The sequence below is a fragment of the Anomaloglossus baeobatrachus genome, chromosome 3 (genome assembly GCF_048569485.1).
Source record: "Anomaloglossus baeobatrachus isolate aAnoBae1 chromosome 3, aAnoBae1.hap1, whole genome shotgun sequence".
NCBI lineage: Eukaryota > Metazoa > Chordata > Amphibia > Anura > Aromobatidae > Anomaloglossus > Anomaloglossus baeobatrachus.
Window position 1 is genome coordinate 46,675,877 of NC_134355.1, and position 20,448 is coordinate 46,696,324.

Here is a 20,448-nt window from a genome sequence, read left to right on the forward strand (position 1 = left end):
AGTGCGGGAATCTGGTGCCCCACTGTGCACAGTGAGGGGGGGTGGAGTATGCAAAGCATGTTCCAGCCCCAGTGCTGACGTCCTGTACAGCGTCCCGCCCTTCCCCTGACTGGCAGGCCTGGGGGCGGGAAAAAAGTGAGACTAGGCCGCAAAAGCCGGGGACTAAAGTTATAAGCGCGGCCGGCGTATGAGCGCGGTCGGCGCGGTAGTCCCCAGCGTACTAACATTCCCAGTCGCGCTGCAGTGTGAAATGGCAGCGCGCGGTCAGCGCGGTAGTCCCCAGTAACACTAACACACCCAGCCACGCTGCAGTGTGTGATGGCACAAGCGCGGTCAGCGCTGCGGTCCCCGGCGCACTAACACACCCAGCAATGCTGGAGTGTTTCTGTGCGCTGTCCCTACGGGGACACAGAGTACCTCAAAGTAGCAGGGCCTTGTCCCTGACGATACTCGGCTCCTTATCCAGCAGAGTCCCCAGGAGCTGTGGATGGAGCACGGTCTCCGTGCCTGGAGACCGATTAGGATCCCACTTCACCCAGAGCCCTAAGGGGATGGGGAAGGAAACCAGCATGTGGGCTCCAGCCTCCGTACCCGCAATGGGTACCTCAACCTTAACAACACCGCCGACAAGAGTGGGGTGAGAAGGGAGCATGCTGGGGGCCCTGTTATGGGCCCTCTTTTCTTCCATCCGACATAGTCAGCAGCTGCTGCTGACTAAGCTGTGGAGCTATGCGTGGATGTCTGCCTCCTTCGCACAAAGCATGAAAACTGAGGAGCCCGTGGGAGCACGGGGGGTGTATAGGCAGAAGGGGAGGGGCTTTACACTTTTAGTGTAATACTTTGTGTGGCCTCCGGAGGCATAGCTATACACCCCAATTGTCTGGGTCTCCCAATGGAGCGACAAAGAAATAAGCTGTTATTGAGCCCCATATCCCGAAAAATGAGAATGCTATGGGTCGCGGAAAATGGCACAAAATGCACCAAATGTCTGAATTATTTTTTAACCCCTTAGATACAAGTAAACCTATACATGTTTGGTGTCTGTGAACTCGTAGCGACCTGAGGCAACTCACCCACACATCAGTTTTACCATACAGTGAACACTGAATAAAATACCCTAAAAAACATCATGCAATCGCATTTTTTTTGTGCAATTTTTTTGCACTTTGAATTTTTTTTTGACGTTTTTCAGTACACTGTATGGTTAAACTTATGGTTTCATTTAAAATTACAACTCGTCCGGAAAAATAAAAAAAAAAAAAAAGTTACGGCTCTTGGAAGAAGGGGGAGCAAAAAAACAAAAAAACAAACGAAAAACAGAAAATCGCACGGGGTTAAGGGGTTAAAGAAGCCCTCCGAACAAATTAAGCTTAGGAGTGACGAGACAAGTATCAGCTCATCCAGCATGGCTTCCCTTCAATGTAACAGTGTCAGGTTACTACTTACAAAAACATGAAAATCCACTCACCACGATAACAGATTTTGCTTGATCACAGTTTTGGAAACTCCCATAAAGCACTGATCTTCGGCCCTAAAGGGAAAAATTATATTTTTCATTATTACCTTGTTTATGATAGAAATTATATACAGTGGCGTAACTAGAGTTTGATGGGCCCCGGTGCAAAGTTCAGAGCTGGGCCCCCCTTCCTTCACGTACACTGACACTTGGGATATGGGATAATGACGGGGTACGGGATAATAAGCAACCAGGTTTCCCGTGATATGAAATCCCTCTATCAGCACCCAGCATTCCTATGTTCTGATATCTATCTTGTCCTCTGCACCCAGCTTTCCCATGCTCTGCTATCCATCTTTCCCTCAGCACCCAGCTTTCCCATAATAGAGCATGGGAAAGCTGGGTGCTGAGAGAAGAGCCCTTTTCCCTCAGCACAAAACATTCCCATCCCAAGCTTGTATCTTAGTCCCCCCTTGTATATAGTTCTCCAAATACTATAATGGCCCCCACATAGCCTTCCAAATAGTATAAAGGGTCCCACATAATCCTTCATATATTAGCATGCACATCCATAGTTCTCCATGTATTATAATGCATTTCCCATAGTTCTCCATATATTATAATTCAGCCCATAGTTCTCCATATATTATACTGCACCACAGTCCTCCATGTTTTATAATGTACCCCCATAGTCCATGTATAATGTAGCCCCCATAGTCCTGTATTATAACGCAACCCTACAAAACTTCATATTGCATTTTGCAGCCCCATACGCCTCCAAATATAATGCACCCCTATAGTCCATGTATCAGGTGTCCTTCCAGCCCCCTAGACCTCCATGTATAATGCAGCCCTTGTCCATGTATAAGGTGTCCTTCATGTTTATTATGCAGTCCCCCCAGACCTTCACGCCGCCCCCAGAGGAGGTCTGACTGCCGCCGCCCCCAGAGGAGGTCTGACTGCCGCCGCCCCCAGGGGAGGTCTGACTGCCGCCGCCCCCAGAGGAGGTCTGACTGCCGCCGCCCCCAGAGGAGGTCTGACTGCCGCCGCCCCCAGAGGAGGTCTGACTGCCGCCGCCCCCAGAGGAGGTCTGACTGCCACCGCCCCCAGAGGAGGTCTGACTGCCGCCGCCCCCAGAGGAGGTCTGACTGCCGCCGCCCCCAGAGGAGGTCTGACTGCCGCCGCCCCCAAAGGAGGTCTGACTGCCGCCCCCCAGAGGTCTGACTCCAACCAAAGTGCCCTGCGACAATTTTTAGGAAATCCATATACTTACATCTCGATCCACAGTTGTTGCAAAACTTATGGCTTCTTTCTGACTACAATTCACAGCTTTTTGCAGAGTGTAGATGACCTGCTCATAGGTGTGGACTTCATCATTAAAAAGCATGCAGTAATAATTCTCTTCCTTCTCCCTGCGGCAAACAGAAAATCTCCATTCACATCTGCATTCTAAAAATGTATACCTTAAAAGAGTATTTGTTTGTTTTTCAGTGCTTTAGTGTATGTGAATGCATATTGCGGCAGAATATGCACACTGTCAGGATTCCGCCCTGGTTGCCTGTTTGAGCGAAGGGGAACTTGTGTGACCCAAGTATGCGATTTATATAGTTGTGGGCACGTGCTGACTAGCAATTTTAGTAACATTGAGAAAAGCGGATGAGAAGATGGGTGGCATGTGATTGCAACTATGCGTATCGCAGGCGACAAAGGAGAATCCTGACAGTGTGCACAACATTGCCCTCTTTCAGGACTCACATACACAGACTACAGAGCTATAGCTAAAGCCCGACACGTCCCTTTAAATAAACAATGAATGGAAATTAGATTCTTGAACACCAGCTAAGTCACTGACTTGTGCTCTAAAAACTGAGACTCATTGTGAATGCAACATCGAGCCATGGACATCACAGCTTTATTTCCACTTGAATCCACTTGACCCTCCCAGTCTTTGTTTCGCCTACAGATATCCAGATGTTTCGCCGACACTAGCCTTTTTCTCTACTGAAATATCAGCCATTATGCAAGTTCTTGGGTGGGTGAAGGGTGGAAGACATCATTGAATTATGCACTGAAAGAGGTTATCTACTACATACACATTGACCGATCCTTAGGATAGGTTATCAATGTCTGATAGGCTGGGGTCCAACACCCTACACCCCCGCCGATCAGCTGATCAACTATGCCAACAGTGGCAGCAGGCAGCTGGAAATGCTCAGTTACGGAGCTGCCCCGGTGGTGGTGGAGCGGGGTCACAGGAGGCCAGGGCGGTGGTGCAGCAGGGCGATGCTGTGGGCATTGCGGCTGGTGTCCCAGATGCTTGCTGCAGGCGCTGTGAGGCAACAACATCCAGAAACTGTCGCCGGTTCAGGCTTCAAAGAAATGGCGCCAAATATTCGTGTGTAGATTCAGCTATCGGTTCAATGATATGATAAGCCGAGATCTCATCTGTGCACGCACCATGTTCCTTAAGCCCGCTGCTGGGAGATCAACGGACAGGAGGCGGCGCATGCGCAGATGAGGTCTTGAGCCGAGAGCTCAATCTGTGCACGTCATTATTTAAAGACCACACTACCGACATTTTCAGGATGGCCCCTGCCTCATCGCCCGCAGCGAGCCCTAGCACTGCAAACTCCAGTTGCACAGCAGAAGAGTCATTGTGGCTCTGATCGGAGCTTTGCAGCAGAGACATTCTGCTGGCTATGGATGTGTACGGAGACTGTGCAGAGGACATGGCAGCTCAGCCAGGGGCAGTGGAGATCAGAAAGTGAAAGCCTTCGTTGCAATACAACATACTGACCCAATACTTTGGTCAAGGAGTCATTTTCCCTTTAAAGGAGTTATGTGTCCTCAATATCGAATCAGTAGCGATCCAACCCCTATCAACTCAATCACCCAACTCTAGAGGCAGCTGAATGTAAACTGGGTAAGGAGCCAGCGCTGCTCACTTTGTAGATCCCAGGAACCGCAGCTCAGTTCCATCAGGAGCTACACTGCCGTTCTTAGCAATCGCCACCACATAGTGAACAGACTTGTGCTGTGCCGCTCCTTAAACTACTTACATCCAGCTGCCGTCCAAGCTGGAAGAAGCTGATCGGTAAGGTTGACTCCACTCCGCTCCAATACTGATGACCTATTCTATTCATAGCTTATCAAAAAACAAAGAAGTGGAGAACCCCTTTAACATGTGCCTAGGTAAGTAACAGCTTGCGTCATGCTCGCATATGATACTTACTGTCACGGAGACAGCCTGGGAAATCACGCAGATATCCCACCACTGCCTCCAATCATCAGGACAGTACACAATTGACTGAGGAGTGATGGATGAGGTTGTGGCTTTTTCCATTACTAGGCCAGTTATTGGGGAACTTGCAGCGAGTGAATGGTATGTACACCTCCGATTCTAGAGAACGAAATACATATGTACCCTGGTACAGTCACTGCCAACTCCGAAATAACATTTATATAGGCCGATTGGACAAGCATTACAGGCAGCATATGGCTTCAGGGATGCGAATTATAGAGCAAAAGGAACAAAGCTATACAATTTTATATATTTTATCCAAAAAGCAAGCAGTGTAAATAAAAATCTACAAAAGATATTACAAAGGGGACAAAACATATCAGTATATAATTACATAAAACAAAAGAAAAGTAGTAAACCTAAGATCACAGAATTGGCTCAGAGTTTAGAGGAGGGAGGCACTCCCTTTAGAAAATATGGAACAATCCTACAAAGAAGTGCATCTTCCTGCACTGAACAAAGGTGCCAACTCAAACTTCTGTATTTATTAAAGAACAGTCACTCCCACATATTTTCCCTTGGTGACCTCAGATAAGGCTGGTCTTGGGATGTGACTCCAGTCTTTAGAAAATTATGAGACTCCTAACAGGATATATTCACCCCTGAAGGTCCAGGTGCAGGATATTGTGGTCAAGTTTCCTTTCATGATTTTAACTTTCCATAGACATGAAACACGACATGTGACAGGCCTCACAATTACATAATAACATGCAGGTTATTCTCCTCGGAATCACGATGTGGAAAATCTGTCTCCCATAACTATGCCTTCTACAAAAACCCAAATATTCATAATTGTATGCCAGCTCCAATACATCTACTTTTGAAATTCCGCAGAGCTGACTTCAGAGGTGACAGAAGTGCCATTTCTCAAGCTCTGCATATACCAGGCTTTTCGTCTGCTTTTACAACACCTGTACCAGTTCAATTACCAATCCACATCAGGGGGCCCTACTTCAATGAAGGCTGAACAGGGGTCAGAAGTAGTGTTAGATTGCAAGCTTTTGGTTCATTGCCATAGACTGATCCTCTCAAACCACATCATTACGACACTTACGTATGCTCCAGGCCTGGAGGAAGCTCATTTTCTTTTTCCCATGTGAGTATATTCACTGTGTATTGAAACATGATGGCGAAAATGTTGTATGCCCGAGCCACCATATCCTCCGACACGTTAATAAGTGGATCCTTTTAAAAAAGAAAAATGTAAAATAATGAGTTATGATTGAGAAAATACATTATAACCAAGGAATGAAACAGTTTGATATATATACCAGGAGAGAACATAAAGATACGTTATATAAGCCACCTTGAACCATAGAATGGCCAAATTGTATGAAATGAAGTGGACCTTGGAAAATAGACAGGTGGCCATGTACATAGTAGTGTTGAGTCGGCCAAAACATGCTTTGGATCATAGCGATCATCTTGAGAAAAGAGACCCCCCCCCCTCTATGATATCCACATATCCTAATCAGGTATATTTACGAGAAATGATCACATGGGACAATCTCTTTAAAGAGAAACTAGCAAGTTTTTGCTATTTATTGTAAGGGGAGCCTAATGTAGGGCAAGAGAGCCTGATTCCAGAAATGTGTCACTTATGTAGCAGGCTGCTGTAGGTTCAATACAATCAGTGTTTTACCAGCAGATTATTAGTGCGGGAGTAGGCGACCCGTGCCAGACCGTCCAGCTAATCTGTGTAAACCCGCCCCCACCAGTGATTGGATGCTTGCTAACACTGTACACAGAAAGCTGCCAATCAGTGTTGTGGGCGGGGTTACACACAGCTCAGCGTTCGGACCACTGCTACACATACAGCAGAGAAATCATGGATGGTATCAAAATTGCACTAAGTAGTCTAGTCAGTGATATATTGTTGGAATCAGGGTCTTTACCCCTCCTACATCATGCTGCTCTCAGATTACACAGCAAAAATCTGCTGACAGATTCCCTTGAACATGCAGGCCAGCTATAGACATTTATACCATTTGTGCAGCTACGAAATCCTGGCTCTTCACAAGACGCAGAGGTGGGTCTCTGGCTCTCTTTCTGCTCCTAACTGTGAAACGATGCATAAGGCTATGTGCACACGTTGCGTATTTGCGTATTGCACTGCATGCATCCTGCGTCCCCAGCACAATCTATGAAGATTGTGTATAATCCATGCGCACGTTGCGTTTTAGAACACAGTGATTTGCATGCTGCCAAATCGCTGCGTTCTAAAAAGCAACATGTCACATACCATACGCTTTGGATGCAGCTCCCGCTCTGTCTATGGTGGGGGCTGCATCCAGAGCACATGAAATCGGCTTCTCACGGCATTCATTACGCAGTGTTTCTGCACCGATTTGATGCGCACATGTACTGTCAAATCGCTGCAGAAATTTCTGCAGGGACAGGACGCAAAGTGGGCACATAGCCTACGCGTATGCACGGTAAATGCTTTCACAATGGTGTCTCAGGCCCCATCAACATGATTTGCATGCATGTGCACATTATAACAAAATAGCTTGTTTGCAGGTTGTACTGAATGTTGGAAAAATTAATACATATTGACTGTTTCAAGCATAGAGTATCACATATCTTGTCTATGGAGATGAAAGACAACCAAGTTATAGAACATGAAAAGGAGGACGAGTCATGGACATATTACTAATCAGTATGTTTGTATATAGATTCGGTCAGCACAAAATGACTGTTCAAACCAAGCACAGGTACTCGTGCACCCTTGCTGTGGCTAAAAAGTTCAATGCACCTTTTTACCTACCTTTTGTGCATCTATCTTCGCCCCCGTTATTCCTTGTTTGAAAGCTCTGGCATTACAGAAACCAAATAAAAGTATAGATAGAAGAAAAACAAGAAGGAAGGTGCGGTGAACTGCTCTGTCACGCCAAGGGTGCACCGAGCAGTGAACTCCTCTGCCACGCCAAGGGTCCACCGAGCAGTGAACTCCTCTGCCCCGCCAAGGGTGCACCGAGCAGTGAACTCCTCTGCCCCGCCAAGGGTGCACCGAGCAGTGAACTCCTCTGCCACGCGCCAAGGGTGCACCGAGCAGTGAACTCCTCTGCCACGCCAAGGGTGCACCGAGCAGTGAACTGCTCTGCCCCGCCAAGGGTGCACCGAGCAGTGAACTGCTCTGCCCCGCCAAGGGTGCACCGAGCAGTGAACTGCTCTGCCCCGCCAAGGGTGCACCGAGCAGTGAACTCCTCTGCCCCGCCAAGGGTGCACCGAGAAGTGAAATCCTCAGCCACGCCAAGGGTGCACCGAGCAGTGAACTCCTCAGCCACGCCAAGGGTGCACCGAGCAGTGAACTCCTCAGGCACGCCAAGGGTGCACCGAGCAGTGAACTCCTCTGCCACGCCAAGGGTGCACCGAGCATTGAACTCCTCTGCCCCGCCAAGGGTGCACCGAGCAGTGAACTCCTCTGCCCAGCCAAGGGTGCACCGAGCAGTGAACTCCTCTGCCCCGCCAAGGGTGCACTGAGTGCCTGTGCTTGGTTTGAGCAGTCATATTGTGTGGAGAGACTTTTATCTATAGTGGTCAGTGCTGCCCCAATTTTTTTTTCCAAAGCCTAAATACAGTATAGCCAGTTAGAGAAAAGTACCACGCCTTGTTGTGCATACTTCTCAAGCCGTGAGGAATCAGCAGAGAATAAGGACATGACGGCATTACCTCTGTCTCACTTTCGGATATATTGAGGCCATGCTTCTGGCAGTAGGGGCCTTCTTTCCATGCTTCGGCATCTCCACAATCGCAGAAGCCTCCTCCTCCTGAAGTTGTCATCTGCAACACAACGAGACAAAGCACAGATCAGAGGAGATCTAAGGGCAAAGCAGCGCTGCGGTTCTCGAGGATGGGCTAGGATCCTGCCACTCAGATAGAAAGCGATCATATTTTCGACATAGTGAATACTGCTCTACTTGTCAGTATACAGACTACTAACCCTATACCGGTGCTCTCGGTGAACACTGCCCAGGAAGCACTCCATACACAAGACGCAGGTTGGATCCACTGCACAATCTCTGCCAAGAAACAAAAAGACAAACATTAAATTACAAACCGCGGAAAGCCACATAATATAAGAGCATAACCAGGTGTAAGATACTGATTACCCATCATATACTTATTGCAGACGGTGTGTGCTATTGCAGAACTGTACGTATTTGATAGAACATGACTTGCAAGTACCGAGTGGAGACGCAACAATGTGCGGCGCTGCGCCTAGTAAGCAATGAAGGTGACTGGGAGACAATTTTAATATTCATGGTTCCATCAATCATCATATTGGTGGGGGTGCAGGGACCTAGATCTCCACCAATGTGATAATTCTAGCATGGTCCATGATTATCAAAACCCCAGAATCCCTTTTTTTTTCCAAACCTTTTTTATTGATTTTCAACTATATAAAACCGTTACAAAATAATTATGATTACAAAATGGGTTCATTCAACTGACAAGTTATGACATAGAAAAGAGTAATATTCCAGCTTGGGAGTCCCTAAAGTTCTTCAGTTGAAAATGATGCATAGCAAATTAGAGCAAAAGATTCTACCTAAAACACTTGTAACACAAAACCTTAAAACCCTTTGTCATTCTTTAGTATTTTGAGTGCCAATGTCGTATCTTAAGTTTTCCTTAACGTCTCATCTCCCCCTTCCTCCTGGGTCTCCACTAGGTGAACCTCAATATCCCCAAGCTATCCTGGATTTCATTCAGAAGGTACCACTCGGTTTGCATGAAAGGTGTCACCAAAGTATTTATTTCTCCACGCGTGAAATGGATTTCTATAAAGTTTGTCCACCTCCCAAAAAAAATTGTCTGTCTTCTTGTCCTTATCCCTTTTCGCCTCTAGTTTCTCCAATCTCAGAAGGTTGTGTAAGTCGTCGATAACCTCCTTTGTAGATGGAGCCTCCCTACGTATCCAATGTCTTAAGATGCACCGTTTAGCTATCATGGCTAGGTCATGAATGATTGCAAATGTCCTTTTGTCCTGGATATTTGGCCCCCCTCTAACTCCTCCTTCAAAGACATGGAAAATCCACGCCATTACCTCTAATTTACAAAATATTCCCCATGTTGATTGGGCAAAAATTCTGACTTGATTCCAGAACTTTTGAATTACCTTACATTCCCATAACCCATTTAACATGTCTGTTTTCTCTTTTTGACATTTTGGACACAGCGCCTCTCTTCCCGGAATGTTATGGGCCACAATGGCCCTATGTAATATCCTGAACTGAGTGTCTCTCCATCCCTCGTTGATGATGTGCTTTCGCATTTGAACCCATCCTTTCAATATGCTTCCTGTCACTTCTTGTCCTTTCAGTTGTTTTCCCCACGCTGTAAGGGTGCGACTATCCTCCCGAGATATGAGCACTCCCCTAAATGTTCGATAAATTTGGGAGACATTTACATTTGTTGCATCACATTCCAGGAGCTCATCAATCAGGCTTTTGTTCAATTCTCCTTCAACCTCTCCAAGATCCCCAATCACTCCATGCTTTAATTGCTCGTACTGAATGATATGAAAGTTATTGAGGTCGTATTTGTCGAGTACTTCTCGACCTGTCATCCACCTTCTCTCTTCCACATTCATAACATCCTTCATTCTCTGGATACCCTTCTCTTTCCAACTAATAAACAGCTTGTTATCTCGCCCCTGGGGGAAGCTTGGGGCTGCCCAGGGATTTAAATATTTAGACACCTTCCACGCAAGTCCCAACTTCCTTCTTACCAGTTTCCAGGTCAACATGGTATCCCGAAATATCATTGAATTTTTTATACGGCCTTCAACCCCAGACAATGAGGAGTGGAGAATAGACGTCAGATCCCATGGTGCTGCGTATTTTCCAAACCATATTCTGAGTGTCTACTTGTTCCTCTTAGCCAATCAATCACGTCTCATAATGCACACGAGGTTGTAACCCCTAACATCTGGGAAACTGAGTCCTCCCTCCTCCACTGACTTCACCAGCGTACGTAGCTTTATTCTAGGTTTCTTCCCCCTCCATATAAAATCTGCATACGCTGAGTTGAGTCTGTTGACTTCTTTTAGTTTCAACAATAGCGGAATCGTCTGGAAGGGATACAACAACCTAGGAAAGGTCATCATTTTTACTAGGTGGCATCTTGCCAGAAGTGGTAAGGGCAGACCCCTCCACCCCCTTAGTTGGGTTATGATTGTTTTAATCAGCGGGTCATAGTTCAATTTATAAATTGCTTCCACCGATCTTCCTATATGCACTCCCAAGTACTTGATTGATGTCTGTGCTATAGGTATCCCACATAGACAACCATCTCTCAAGCTTCTACCTGTTATCCCTTGAGATCCCCTTAAAAACAAGATCTCACACTTTTTTTTGTTTAACTTAAAGCCTGAAAGTGAACCAAATTTTTCAATCATGGCAAGAGTCTGTGGCAAATCCGCGTTAGGATCCCCCATATATAATATCACATCATCAGCAAAAAGTGCTGTTTTTATTTCTGTTCCTCTTATCCTAATCCCTTTTAAACTGTTTTGTCCTTGTAGTACTCTTGATAGTGGCTCGATTGCCAAATTAAATAACAGGGGTGATAACGGGCAACCCTGTCTCGCCCCCCTCATCAGGTGGAACACATCCGACAGGAAGCCTGGGGTATGGACCCTAGCTCCCGAATTGGCGTATAAGCCCCTGATGTAGAGTCTCATTCTGCCTTCAATCCCTGTGGCCTCCATCACCTTGTCCAGCCATCTCCAATTGACATTGTCGAATGCTTTCTCAGCATCGAGTGTGACTAGAGCAGGTCTTGACCCTCCCTCCGTGCGCCCCAATCTAACCGCGTCTACCACTAGGATCGTCTTTCTAATGTTAGTTACTGCATTTATCCCTTTGATAAACCCTACCTGTTGGTCTGATATTATCCTGGGTAAAATAATGGCCAGTCTGTCAGCCATGATTTTAGACATTAGTTTCAGATCTTGATTGATGAGCGATATGGGTCTGTAACTGGAGGGGTCATCCAGATCTTTGGTTCCCTTAGGGAGTAATTTGATATATGCTATGTTGGCATTTCTAGGAATTTCTGCTCCTCCCAGGATTGCGTTAAAAACTGCAGTTAGATCCGGTGAGATCTGCTCCTTCAATACCTTATAAAATTCGCTATTAAAACCGTCGGGTCCTGGTGCCTCATTGACGTTGAGCTTCCTGATTGCTTTTGTCACCTCCTCCACTGTTATGTCTTCATTTAAGGCTCCCCTGTCTTCCTCTGTCAAGCTAGGCATTTGGGCTTGTCTTAACCATTCTTCCTCATTAGGTGTGTGATTATTTCCTGTCCCGTATAACTTTCTATAGTAGTCCCCCAGCAACTTGTTGATAACCTTAGGGTCTGTGGTTACCTCTCCCTCCTTTGTTTTCAGTTTAGAGATCACCGTTACTTTTCTACTACCTCTTGCCAGATTTGCCAGCATCCTTCCCGCCTTATTACCGAATCTATGAAGATCGGCTTCCTTGTGTGACCAGTATAATTTTTCCTTTTTTTTGGCCCACTCATCAAAGCCTCTCTTTGCCGCCAACAATTTGTCTTTTAGCGTGCTAGACCTATCTGCCAAGTACTTTGAATACGCTATCCGCACTACCTCGCTGTGATAGTTGTAATTCTCGTTGGTCTTCCTTTTAATCATTGCCGCATACCCAACCAAGCGTCCCCGCAGGACCACTTTTGCCGTTTCCCAGTATAGCACTGGGGTCACCCTGTGTTCCTTGTTATCCTCTGCGAATTCCTCCCACCACTCTTTTAGTATCTTATGAAAATTATCTTGTCCGAGGAGGAACGACGGGAATCGCCAGATAATGTCTGACCCTCTCCTAAACTTTTCTCTGATGTCCACTCTCACCGGGCTATGGTCAGAGATCACCATGTTTTCAATCATACACTTTTGTACTCCATTCACAAGATCCCGAGACATCCATATCTGATCTATGCGTGACCAGCTATCATGCGGATGGGAGAAGTGTGTGAACTCTCTGTCATGCGGATGAGTTAGTCTCCATATATCTTTCAGACCTACATCCTCCAATGTTACGTCCCTGTTGACTGAACTCCTGTCCCCTGCACTAGTCTCCCCCTCCTTCCTCCCTCTGTCTTCAGCCGAGTCTGGAACTGTGTTGAAGTCTCACGCCACTATGATGTTGGGCTCCTCATCAGATAATATGATTGTCTTTATATTATCATGGAACGCGATCTGTTGCGAGTTCGGTCCATACACATTATAGATACTGAGTCTGCCAGCTGGGCTAATAATTGTTAAGTGCTGCCACCTCCCCTGATCATCCTCCTCATGTGTCACTACTTCATGACTTAGTTGCTTATTTATAAAAATCATGGTGCCCGCTTTCCTGCCTTGCGCTGCTGCCCCATAGACTGAGCCCACCCAGTGTTTCTTCATGCGGAAAAAGTCCTCCCTCCCCAAGTGTGTTTCTTGCAGTAGGGCAATATCTGTTTTTAACCGCTTCAGGTGTCTTAGTATCATCGCCCTTTTGTTGGGTGATCTCAAGCCTTTAACGTTCCATGTTATTAATTGTACCATGATTGCCTAAATGACCTGGTCTTGCCATGTCCACCCCTTAGAGCCCCACCATTGGGGGAAACGAGACGACCTATCCTACGTTCACGCATAATTCCATTAGAATGACATTCCCTTCCTCCCTTTTGTGAATGTAACATAGAACAGCATAGCAAAAACAAAAAACATATACCAATAGAACATGTCTTCCCTGTCAAAGACTCTCCGGCACTTACCGCCATGTTGGTGACTTCCCCTTTTCCTAGCCAAAACATTGAGCTCCCTGGTCCCCCCCTCCCCCCATACAGTATATATTCTAATCTTTCCCCCGAAGAACATGATCCTTGAGCATTATACCAGACAGTACAATATGTCACAAACTTTAGATATGCTAGAACCTTACTAATAGCCAAGCATCCGATTTAGTCCTGATATTGAGGGACCCTCACTCCGAGTAAATCAGATCCGCTGGGCCTGTATCCGACGGTTATTCCAGGAACACCAAAACAGATAAGCTCAAAAGTCAAAAGCCTTCTGTCCTCTCAGAGTGCTAGTCCCCGTGGCCTGTCCTGGGGCTGTGCCGCTGAACTGGACTCCGACACCTGTCACCTCTGGCCTCCTCTGATGTTCGCCCCTTGGATTGTCCTGCATCTCTCCCCAGGTCTGTAGGGGATCCTCTTCCACCGGTGTCTCCTCCACTAGGTCCTCTCTCTTGTCTTTCCATCCGACTCTTATCTTGTTCTGACATGAGGATGTTTTCAGCTTCCTTATAGTCTTTATAATATGCAAATGAGCCATTGGGATTTCTAACTTTCAATATAGCTGGGTACAGCAACTGGCATTTTATCTTTTTGTTGTACAAAAATGTACAGATTTTACTGAACTCCTTTCTCCTTTTGGAGACATCTGCAGAATAGTCCCCAAAGATTAGCAGTCTATTGCCTTGGTATTGTAGTAGTCGCTTCCGATCTCTGAAAGCCTTCAGAATTTCCTCTTTGTGTTTATAATCGAGGTTCTTGACTATCACCTGTCTGGCTCTTGGTGAAAATTTATTTGAATTTTGTCCTTCAGCTTTATTTGCCTCCTTTTGCCTCAGTGGACCCACTCTGTGGGCCCTTTCCACCCTAAATTTCGCCTTTATGCCTAGGGCCTGTGGTAGCTCCAGCTCACAGATGCTGTCCAACTGCCCCATTGATACCGATTCTGGCAGCCCCACTATGCGTAAGTTGTTGCGTCTCGATCTGTTTTCTAGATATTCCGCCTTGTCCCTCAGGTAGTCATTGGACTTCATTAAGGTTGCTATTTGCTCTTGCATGGTCAGTATTGCTTCCTCTGACTCGGATATTCTCTGCTCTGTTTCTATCAATCTGGTTGCCTGATCATTTATTTCCTTTTGCATAGCCGCTAATGATGTCTGTATAGCGGTTTCAATGGCTGTTTTGATTTCTTTGGACAGATGGGATGCCACTTCATCTGCCAGTTTTTTATAATCTACATTAAATTCTTGTGGTTGCTTGTGTTGTCCTGCAGGTGGTGCCGTCTTTCTAGTTCTCCTCACCTGCACTGATCCTCTGCCTCCTTCTAGCGGCTTGCAATTTTGTGACATTACTGTGCCTGGGTGCTTCTTGCAGCGTTTATTAGGGGTAATAAAACCAGTATTTATCTTTTGTTGAGATTGTCCCGATCCATTTCCCCTGTGCTGGGACTCCATATTCTCTCCCAGCCCTCCTGTTCCTTCATGCACCCCTTCATTGCTGCTCTCCTCCTCCCTTCTTTCTTCTTCCTCCATGTCCCCCTCCTCCTCCCATTGCTGACCGTCCTCTTCTGTCCCCTGCTGACACTTCTCTCCAGTTTCACTTTCCTCTGTTTCCCCACTCACTACCTCCTCCTCCTCTCTCTGTCTCCGGCACAGCTTAGCTGCATCTCCTGCCTGTGTTTCTGCCTCCTCCTCCATCATGCTCTCCGGCACCATGCTGTTTTCCTCCACTCCACTCCGGCCCGCAGCGTCGCCGCTCCTCCAGGTTCCCTCTCCACCTCCAGCACTGTGCAGCAGGTACCGTTCCATTGCCGCTCTCTTCCGGTTCCCTGCTTCCTCACTTTCACTGTGGTCACTCGTTCGGGGGGGCTTCTATCTGACGCTTTCTCCGGGGGGTAGCAGGAGCTTCCCTTCTACACCACCACCTCAGCCAGGACCCGATCCGGAAGTCCCAGAATCCCTTTTAATGCAGGTCTGTCACCATATTCCATACACTCCATACAATATTATTATAAATGGAACGCTGCACTCTCCAGAGTAGGTGCCCACATCGGATCCTAATCCTTGCTATAAAACAGTAAGAAAAGCTGGCTTTCAAAAAGGCATATATTTGAGGCAACTGGTGTTTTTATTGCGATGATTAAACCAAAGTTGTGCAAAAAAGTGTGAGGTTTCGGTCAATTTTAGACCTTTATCAAACATGCACAGGGTTGGAGGTATAGAGTTGTGCTCAACAGTATGCAGCATAATAGGAATGGCAACAGCTTTGCTAGGGAAGAGTGCATACAATATTAAATATGTCTCAGAGCTTATGAGGTTAGAATATTTACTTTGTAAGTCCAGAATAATTATATAATCCCTTATGAAACTTGAACTCTATCGCTGCCCATCTAGCTTACCCTCAGTGTCCATCCTCCCTAATGCTGAGCAGCTCCTCAGTGTCCCTCCTCCCTGCTGCTCCTCAGTGTCCCTCTTTCCTGCTGCTCCTCAGTGTCCCTCTTTCCTGCTGCTCCTCAGTGTCCCTCCTTCCTGCTGCTCCTCAGTGTCCCTCCTTCCTGCTGCTCCTCAGTGTCCCTCCTTCCTGATGCTCCTCAGGGTCCCTCCTTCCTGATGCTCCTCAGGGTCCCTCCTTCCTGATGCTCCTCAGGGTCCCTCCTTCCTGATGCTCCTCAGGGTCCCTCCTTCCTGATGCTCCTCAGGGTCCCTCCTTCCTGATGCTCCTCAGGGTCCCTCCTTCCTGATGCTCCTCAGGGTCCCTCCTTCCTGATGCTCCTCAGGGTCCCTCCTGAGCAGCTCCTCAGGGTCCCTCCTGAGCAGCTCCTCAGGGTCCCTCCTGAGCAGCTCCTCAGGGTCCCTCCTGAGCAGCTCCTCAGGGTCCCTCCTGAGCAGCTCCTCAGGGTCCCTCCTGAGCAGCTCCTCAGGGTCCCTCCTGAGCAGCTCCTCAGGGTCCCTCCTGAGCAGCTCCTCAGGGTCCCTCCTGAGCAGCTCCTCAGGGTCCCTCCTGAGCAGCTCCTCAGGGTCCCTCCTGAGCAGCTCCTCAGGGTCCCTCCTGAGCAGCTCCTCAGGGTCCCTCCTGAGCAGCTCCTCAGGGTCCCTCCTGAGCAGCTCCTCAGGGTCCCTCCTGAGCAGCTCCTCAGGGTCCCTCCTGAGCAGCTCCTCAGGGTCCCTCCTGAGCAGCTCCTCAGGGTCCCTCCTGAGCAGCTCCTCAGGGTCCCTCCTGAGCAGCTCCTCAGGGTCCCTCCTGAGCAGCTCCTCAGGGTCCCTCCTGAGCAGCTCCTCAGGGTCCCTCCTGAGCAGCTCCTCAGGGTCCCTCCTGAGCAGCTCCTCAGGGTCCCTCCTGAGCAGCTCCTCAGGGTCCCTCCTGAGCAGCTCCTCAGGGTCCCTCCTGAGCAGCTCCTCAGGGTCCCTCCTGAGCAGCTCCTCAGGGTCCCTCCTGAGCAGCTCCTCAGGGTCCCTCCTGAGCAGCTCCTCAGGGTCCCTCCTGAGCAGCTCCTCAGGGTCCCTCCTGAGCAGCTCCTCAGGGTCCCTCCTGAGCAGCTCCTCAGGGTCCCTCCTGAGCAGCTCCTCAGGGTCCCTCCTGAGCAGCTCCTCAGGGTCCCTCCTGAGCAGCTCCTCAGGGTCCCTCCTGAGCAGCTCCTCAGGGTCCCTCCTGAGCAGCTCCTCAGGGTCCCTCCTGAGCAGCTCCTCAGGGTCCCTCCTGAGCAGCTCCTCAGGGTCCCTCCTGAGCAGCTCCTCAGGGTCCCTCCTGAGCAGCTCCTCAGGGTCCCTCCTGAGCAGCTCCTCAGGGTCCCTCCTGAGCAGCTCCTCAGGGTCCCTCCTGAGCAGCTCCTCAGGGTCCCTCCTGAGCAGCTCCTCAGGGTCCCTCCTGAGCAGCTGCTCAGGGTCCCTCCTGAGCAGCTGCTCAGGGTCCCTCCTGAGCAGCTCCTCAGGGTCCCTCCTGAGCAGCTCCTCAGGGTCCCTCCTGAGCAGCTCCTCAGGGTCCCTCCTGAGCAGCTCCTCAGGGTCCCTCCTGAGCAGCTCCTCAGGGTCCCTCCTGAGCAGCTCCTCAGGGTCCCTCCTGAGCAGCTCCTCAGGGTCCCTCCTGAGCAGCTCCTCAGGGTCCCTCCTGAGCAGCTCCTCAGGGTCCCTCCTGAGCAGCTCCTCAGGGTCCCTCCTGAGCAGCTCCTCAGGGTCCCTCCTGAGCAGCTCCTCAGGGTCCCTCCTGAGCAGCTCCTCAGGGTCCCTCCTGAGCAGCTCCTCAGGGTCCCTCCTGAGCAGCTCCTCAGGGTCCCTCCTGAGCAGCTCCTCAGGGTCCCTCCTGAGCAGCTCCTCAGGGTCCCTCCTGAGCAGCTCCTCAGGGTCCCTCCTGAGCAGCTCCTCAGGGTCCCTCCTGAGCAGCTCCTCAGGGTCCCTCCTGAGCAGCTCCTCAGGGTCCCTCCTGAGCAGCTCCTCAGGGTCCCTCCTGAGCAGCTCCTCAGGGTCCCTCCTGAGCAGCTCCTCAGGGTCCCTCCTGAGCAGCTCCTCAGGGTCCCTCCTGAGCAGCTCCTCAGGGTCCCTCCTGAGCAGCTCCTCAGGGTCCCTCCTGAGCAGCTCCTCAGGGTCCCTCCTGAGCAGCTCCTCAGGGTCCCTCCTGAGCAGCTCCTCAGGGTCCCTCCTGAGCAGCTCCTCAGGGTCCCTCCTGAGCAGCTCCTCAGGGTCCCTCCTGAGCAGCTCCTCAGGGTCCCTCCTGAGCAGCTCCTCAGGGTCCCTCCTGAGCAGCTCCTCAGGGTCCCTCCTGAGCAGCTCCTCAGGGTCCCTCCTGAGCAGCTCCTCAGGGTCCCTCCTGAGCAGCTCCTCAGGGTCCCTCCTGAGCAGCTCCTCAGGGTCCCTCCTTCCTGCTGCTCCTGAGCAGCTCCTCAGGGTCCCTCCTTCCTGCTGCTCCTGAGCAGCTCCTCAGGGTCCCTCCTTCCTGCTGCTCCTGAGCAGCTCCTCAGGGTCCCTCCTTCCTGCTGCTCCTGAGCAGCTCCTCAGGGTCCCTCCTTCCTGCTGCTCCTGAGCAGCTCCTCAGGGTCCCTCCTTCCTGCTGCTCCTGAGCAGCTCCTCAGGGTCCCTCCTTCCTGCTGCTCCTGAGCAGCTCCTCAGGGTCCCTCCTTCCTGCTGCTCCTGAGCAGCTCCTCAGGGTCCCTCCTTCCTGCTGCTCCTGAGCAGCTCCTCAGGGTCCCTCCTTCCTGCTGCTCCTGAGCAGCTCCTCAGGGTCCCTCCTTCCTGCTGCTCCTGAGCAGCTCCTCAGGGTCCCTCCTTCCTGCTGCTCCTGAGCAGCTCCTCAGGGTCCCTCCTTCCTGCTGCTCCTGAGCAGCTCCTCAGGGTCCCTCCTTCCTGCTGCTCCTGAGCAGCTCCTCAGGGTCCCTCCTTCCTGCTGCTCCTCAGCAGCTCCTCAGGGTCCCTCCTTCCTGCTGCTCCTCAGCAGCTCCTCAGGGTCCCTCCTTCCTGCTGCTCCTGAGCAGCTCCTCAGGGTCCCCCCTTCCTGCTGCTCCTGAGCAGCTCCTCAGGGTCCCCCCTTCCTGCTGCTCCTGAGCAGCTCCTCAGGGTCCCCCCCTCCCTGCTGGTCCTGAGCAGCTCCTCAGGGTCCCTCCTTCCTGCTGCTCCTCAGGGTCCCCCCTTCCTGCTGCTCCTGAGCAGCTCCTCAGGGTCCCTCCTTCCTGCTGCTCCTGAGCAGCTCCTCAGGGTCCCCCCTTCCTGCTGCTCCTGAGCAGCTCCTCAGGGTCCCCCCTTCCTGCTGCTCCTGAGCAGCTCCTCAGGGTCCCCCCTTCCTGCTGCTCCTGAGCAGCTCCTCAGGGTCCCCCCTTCCTGCTGCTCCTGAGCAGCTCCTCAGGGTCCCCCCTTCCTGCTGCTCCTGAGCAGCTCCTCAGGGTCCCCCCTTCCTGCTGCTCCTGAGCAGCTCCTCAGGGTCCCCCCTTCCTGCTGCTCCTGAGCAGCTCCTCAGGGTCCCCCCTTCCTGCTGCTCCTGAGCAGCTCCTCAGGGTCCCCCCTTCCTGCTGCTCCTGAGCAGCTCCTCAGGGTCCCCCCTTCCTGCTGCTCCTGAGCAGCTCCTCAGGGTCCCCCCTCCCTGCTGAGATATCCCACTACTCAGCACAAACTACAGCGGTCAGTCAGGCTTCGATTTGAGACTGAATATAAATTCACCGTCTGCATAAAATGTAAGCTATTTAATAATGTATGCAGTTTGTAAATTAAAGTCCAGCGACAGATCCACTTTAATAATCTTGAGTTGTAAAATATAAACCTTTTTTCATCATCTTCCACCTTCCAAATATATACCGTATATTTTTTTCATATTTTTTATATGTATATAAACAAATGTCCTATGAATGTCTCTGCGAATCCCATCAACCAGCTTAGGCTGAATGTGATGGGTGGGGCTCATTCATGGAATAAAGAGCCAAAATGAAATCCCCCCCCACACACCCTCCCCCCCCGACATATAACAAGATGATGACAGAAGACAAAAATCATTGTTTTGACATTAAAACAAAAAAAAAAAATAAACTGGAATTGCACAGGCTGCCTAAAGAAAAGGGAGTTGGGATGTGGACACTGAGGACAGAGCTGCCAAGGAACGACGGTCAGAAGATCTGGCAGGAGAACATAAAATCAGATCTCAATATACATTATTTGCTGATGGTGGCCCAATAAGGTGAGAGACATACGTATGACTGGAAGCTGCGCTCAGTCTGCACACCAGACAGTAAATTAGGTCATTTTTTTTAACGCCTGATCTAAGTGGATTTCCTATTTACCACTAATCAAATTTGCAACAATTTTTCAAAAAAAGAGAAGGCAGAAACATTTTTCTCATCATTTCTGCCTTTTCAATCTCTGTACACAGAGCTCAACTGAGCGCAGCTTTTGATCTCTGTCTACACAGAGCTCAACTG

At 49.6% G+C, this 20,448-nt stretch overlaps 1 protein-coding gene across 2 annotated transcripts in view; it reads right to left on the reverse strand.

The window, feature by feature from the left end:
• The window catches only part of UBR2 (ubiquitin protein ligase E3 component n-recognin 2), a 394,151-nt gene that overhangs the window by 332,160 nt on the left and 41,543 nt on the right, over nt 1-20,448 (reverse strand). For both annotated transcript variants that reach the window (XM_075339174.1, XM_075339175.1), the window contains exons 3-7: nt 8,701-8,779; nt 8,430-8,540; nt 5,812-5,942; nt 2,730-2,868; nt 1,469-1,531 (exon numbers count right to left, since the gene is read on the reverse strand). In XM_075339174.1, the coding sequence (XP_075195289.1) occupies nt 1,469-1,531; nt 2,730-2,868; nt 5,812-5,942; nt 8,430-8,540; nt 8,701-8,779 (523 nt within the window). The remainder of the gene's footprint in view (nt 1-1,468; nt 1,532-2,729; nt 2,869-5,811; nt 5,943-8,429; nt 8,541-8,700; nt 8,780-20,448) is intronic.